The sequence below is a fragment of the Hydra viridissima genome, unplaced genomic scaffold (genome assembly GCF_058129835.1).
Source record: "Hydra viridissima isolate aposymbiotic clone 2 unplaced genomic scaffold, HvirCarnegie_v1 scaffold_8, whole genome shotgun sequence".
NCBI classification, from domain to species: Eukaryota; Metazoa; Cnidaria; class Hydrozoa; order Anthoathecata; family Hydridae; genus Hydra; species Hydra viridissima.
The window spans coordinates 15,444,460-15,450,303 of record NW_028324307.1 but is presented as its reverse complement, the minus strand read 5'-3'; the positions used below and the strand labels follow the sequence as shown (position 1 = coordinate 15,450,303).

At 30.6% G+C, this 5,844-nt stretch overlaps 1 protein-coding gene across 1 annotated transcript; it reads left to right on the top strand.

Moving 5' to 3' along the window:
- Positions 1 to 2,321: 2,321 nt before the first annotated feature.
- LOC149885308 (uncharacterized) lies at positions 2,322 to 4,358 on the top strand. Its single transcript, XM_090096637.1, has one exon. It carries the CDS (start codon positions 2,875 to 2,877, stop codon positions 4,258 to 4,260), a length of 1,386 nt encoding a protein of 461 aa, XP_089952763.1. The 5' UTR covers positions 2,322 to 2,874; the 3' UTR covers positions 4,261 to 4,358.
- Positions 4,359 to 5,844: the final 1,486 nt, after the last annotated feature.

The window sequence follows — 5,844 nt, the reverse complement described above, 5'->3', positions numbered from 1 at the left end:
TAGAGAATTTTTTTTGCGTTGATCCCCACACATTACAAAGCTGTTATTTGGTATATACCATTTCGTTATTGTCCTTATAGAAAGCGTCGCCCTTATGGTATTTTTATTACAGATGTTTCTATCTATTCTGTTCAATATACATTTCTGTAGTGTAACCATCGGCGATGTGTTCAAAATCAGGATTTTTACAAATATGCTATTTTTAAGATTGTGGGTGTGCCTTAGTTTCCACAACAGAAGAATTTTCTATAGAGTAGGGGAACCCGGGGTAAGACGGGATACTTAAGCAAAACAGTCAGATTGGGACACGAAGACACCTATATATTTCCCCCTATTTTACTGATCATGAAGCCATATGTATATCCTGTATGATTCCGTAGTAAACATAGTAATATATCATCCACCATGATGGCTAGCTTAATATGGCAAAGGTCCTGAAAATCCCATCTTGCCCCAGGTATAGGGGTAAGATGGGATACCCATCCCATCTTACCCCAATCACCAGGGCACGATGGAGTGAAACAGAAATCCCATGAATAAAAATGATGCTAAATTACATTAAATTAATAAAATTGAAAAAAATTGAAATAAGTGCCAAATTTAATTTCTATTGTCATATAAAAGTATGCTACGTATGGGCATATTGCTATAACCTATTGCCTAGAAGGCAGAAAGTATTTATTTATTTAGCATATGCAAAAGAAAAAAGCACAGAAAGTGAATTTCAGAAAGTGGTAAACTATGTAAATATGTAGTGCATGGGGCAAGATGGGATACATTTATACCATCTTGCCCCAACTGGTGTGATGATAAGTTAGCAATGTTTTCAGTAACAAATGCCGTGTAAGCTCGATTAATTTATCACAAATTCAGTCATATAAGTCAGCATTAAAGTAACGAGTTGCAGGTTCAGCGAAAACTTACTTCTTTATATTTTATATATTTTTATCAGTTTCATCGCATTTTACATCAAACATCTAAAAATTAAACTTTTTCTAATATTTTTTCAATGCGTTTAAAACTTTCATTCTCGTTGTAGTCAAAACATCACGTGATCAAAATTTCACAGTCTGGTACCTTGCCTTTTCCAAAACATGCAGCTGATGTAGCGCAAATTCTTAATCCCGTCTTGCCCCAGTATCCCGTCTTACCCCGGGTTCTCCTAAATAGGGTCTTAATTTTACAGCTTTTCTTAAAAAATTGATTTGATGACATTTCTTTTTTTTTATTCACGTTATGTAAAAAGAGAATATATGAAGACCTTTTTTTTCTTCTTACGATATGTACTTACTACAATATATTTCGTGATTGAAATATATTTAGTAATGCGCGATATGAACTAAGTGGTTGTTTCTTTATAAATTATGCAATATACCTGTCGGTTACAAATGATTCAAATGAAATAAATAGAATTATAAATAGCATTGAAATTTTGCCTGTTTCGAAAAAAATTTTTCAAAGATAATTTTGCAGTGTCAAAATCTAATCACAAGTTTCCAGTGATTTTATCTCTTTTTTTTTTACTTAGCACCATCTTGCATTTATTTTTGTCTATTTTAACAATAAATCATGTTTAACACTAAGTGTGAACGTATTCAGAGCATTTCAATTTATTTTAAATGCCAACACTATTTTATACAGCGGTATAAAATAGTATTGGCATTATATATGTCATTATATATTACATTATATATGTCCGTGATCATAAGACTCTTTAGAGTCTTATGATCACGGACCGCTGTATAAAATAGTATTAATATTTAAAATATATTAACGAGTTCCCGCTTTCTTATATCTTTTTTATTATATTTATTACAAGAGTTTATTATTATAATATATCGATTGTGATTATTAACGCTTCTTTAGAAAGTATAATCAAAATGTACACGATTATTTATTTTACAAAATAATAAAATTATAATACTAAAGCAAATTAGAAAAAGGAAAGCAAAAATAAAAAAAATAACGTAAAAGCTTAAGGTACTTTTTCGAATTCGAATTATCTTTCATCTTTCTTTAACGAAATTGATCAGGTACGAATTTATTAACTTTAATTTATTTCCATATTCTTAAACTTAGTTTTTTTAAAATTTATTATAGCGTTTAAAGGCTGTAAATGATAATTCATTTAAATGTTTTTAAAATAAGAATCTCGACCGAAACATCGACAAACCTTAAAATTGTAACAATTAACTCCATTTTCAACCTATAATCCAAAATAAATTGTGTGTATGTGCTAAAATAAACTGAAATAATACGCCAATACATATTTATTTTAGCTATATTTTATCTCTTAAAAGTCCATTTACGTATGTTACTATGCAGATTATGTAAAGTTCTACTTTACTTTGTGATTGATTTTTTTTTCTTAATGGTACTATTGTACTTTTTAATGATTTTGGGCGACAAAATTAAAGGCGACGCAATTTCTCCTTTATTATCGAACCAACTGTCGACTTTTACAGGAGTATTATCGATGAATTTGTAATAAACTCAATGTAACTTTCTTTTTAAACTTTTTACTATTACTTAAGCTTTGAAAGTATTTCAATCTGCGTTCAATCTCGTCTACGGATTAAAAAACCTTAATAAAGATAACTCTTCGTCTTAAAGTAATTTTATCCTCTATTGTTTCATAATCGGTTGCCGTGGAATGATTGTCTCATCGTGGATGTTTAAACTTCTTTGTGACTTGCAAAAGACATGAACTTTAAATAAACATGTGGAAATTGAGACTTGTAAAAAGTTTAAATAGATTTCCCTTGTTTTGACTTGGAAAGCACCTGAAGTAACAAAAAAATTAATAACTTATAAATAAAACACAAAACAGAATGTTTTTTAAATTTTTAGAAATGGATCCTATATGGACACGTAATGAGTAAAACTACTTTAAAAGTGTCTTCTTCTGGAGCGGTAATGAGAACAAAAAAAAAGATAGAATACGAAATGAACCCCGAAGAAATGCAATTAGTCAATGATATCAAGCGTTTGGAAATCGAAGAAGAGAAAGAGAAGAGAATGAAATTACTTCTGCAGCATAAATTAATATTTGTCGCAAACTCTTTTTTGCTTGGAATTTCTTATTCAATTGTGTGGCCTACGCTTTGGAAATACTACAAAACTGAATTTGAAGTGACGGAAAACGTTGCGAAATTTTTTTTCTGCATGACTTATATTGCCTATCCAATTGCATCAATGCTCTCTGCCAGGATTCTTAGTAAAGGAAATTTCACAACAAGACAAACAATTTTGATGTTAACGACTCTCGAAATAGTGGGTGGCATGTTTTTTGTAGTATACTACGCAGCTTTTATGCCATTGTTAGGTCGAGCTATTGCAGGATTCGGAGATGCTTTTTACGTAGTCCTAATGAAGCATACGAAGTTCAGTTCGTCCGAAAAATACTTCGAGAAATTAAGCACTCTTTGTTTGTTTGCTTACGTGTTTGGTATTATTGCTTCTCCTGGAATTAATATCATGACCACTTTAATCCATTTCAAGATTGGTGATTTTCATTTAAACGAATGCAATTTCCCTGGACTAACAATAGTGCTTTTATTCTTTGTCATGTTCCTTGTAAATCTTCTTTTCGTAAAAGATTTTGATGTCAACACAACAGCTAAACAAAACAAAAAGAATGAGTCGCGTTTTCTGCTTTTCTACAGTCTTAATTCTTTAGTAAAGGGCGACATTTTTGGTTTTGTTTTGGTTGCAATTTATTCATTTTTATATAATTTTGTGGCCACTTTGTTTGAACTGCTGATCCCAATTTTAGCATACGATTACCTAAAATCAAATGCCGTAGACGTCATGTTGCTGTATACAGTAATAGGAACCATTTATGGAATACTTCTTTTAATTTTATTAAAATCTTCGTTAAATTATCACTGGGTGTCGCTAACAATTTGTTCCATTGCTAAAGTCGTAGGAATCAGTGGCGTCTATTTCTTAGTAAACCTAAAAAAAACATATGCCGTGGTCTCGTTTACTGGTGTTTGTCTCGCTTTGCCTATCCTGTGGGCATATGGTGACATAGTATTTGCAAATATGCTTCAACAATTTGTATCCGTGAAATTGCGTGACGATGCTCATCAAATACGAAAATTAATTTCCAAGGTCGCTTTTCTTACTGCAGCAGTGACAGTACCATTTTATTCACCAAACGTTTTTGCAACTATGGCGCCAATTTTAATATCGTTGGTCTTAATTGTTTTTTCGGTAAATATTTCGTTTGCTCTCTGGAAAAATGTTTCTCGTTAAAATTGACTTTATATGAATAATGTGAAAAATTCTTTCTTTTTTTTTTTTTTTTCTTTAAATAAAGTTCTAATGTTTTCAACTTTAATTTGCAACTAAAAGTTTTTTTTTACTTGTTGGTGAAAAATTGAATAATAGGAAAGTTTTGTCTTGCACTTTGGGAAAAATAGTCATCGAGTTAAAACGTTTAATCTTATCAAATCTTACTAGTAATTTCCATGACAACCAAAATAAAATAAAACATTTTATTTAAAGATTTACAAATAAAGCACAAACGATTAAATAATTTTTCGAATAAACTAATTACACGTTGACTTTGGTAATCTTACTATTTAACTTTTAAAATTTTAACTGTTACAAATGTAATTAGTAAATATAATAAATATGATAGATAATAATTACAAGTATAATGATAAATAATAATTACAAATATAAGCAATCGATCTTTTTGCTCTTCTATCCTTTTACTCTTACAACTATCATCTTTCATCTTCCATAACGGCGATTTAACAAACGTATTCCCGTGTGCACCTCATGATTTGGTTTAAGCAGAATCTATATAGTATTGCTGTATTGCTCAAACAATACGCAAATAAAGAAGTCGGGGAAGTGTTGGGAGGGACAGGGAGACGGGAATTACAGTATTTTTCCCGGACTGTTTCTCGTCATGTTTACAGTGGCGTAGAAAAGAAAACAAACGGCGCTTTGAAAAGAGTTTGACAAGCAGCAACGTTTTGTTGCCACAACCGATTTGTGTTGACACGAAACAATTATAACGAACGACAACCCCATAAATCACGGTTACAGTAAATATATCAATAACTAAGGGATATTGTGATCATACATCATTGCAGCAAGCTCAATGGAAAACAAATAAGAAAAATGAATGTTCGAGTTCGAGGATAGTAAATTCTTTTTAATCGATGATTTTAGATATGAAATCACCAGATAAAAATTTATTTATAGCTGGCGATTTCATATCAAATTCATCGATTAAAAATAATCTCAGGAGATTATCGCAGAAAATAACTTCACACTAAGTAAACAGACAGCAGTTCAGGTAAGATAATGACAACCTACTGATTATGTAAATATGCAGATTATTCAGATGAGATTTGCAGATCACGGAACCACATAATACTTCGAAGAAATGAAGTAGAACAACAAAAATGGAGCAAAGCAAAATAAGAAGCTAAGAACTATATGACAGAAGATAAGAAAAAATCCAAAGAGAGTTCCGAGTTATATTATGGATTCTCGATTGATTTGCAAAAAGTATTTATATATCCAAAACTTTCTATTTTGTTAGCTGAAAACCAAATAATAAACGAAAAAATAAACGAAATTTGTACATACATAACTTAAGTTTTCATAACTTCCATTTTGAAAATGTCAAGAAAAATAATTGGGATGATGACAATGTCAAGATGTATATTTGTGATGATGACAATGTCAAGATGTATATTTGAGGTGATGAAAATGCCAAGATGTATATTTGGGATAAAACTATAGCTTCAAGAGGGAGCATAGGAAGTAACATCGTTCATCTTAAAGCATATGAAAGATGTAATTACTCAGAAATACGTA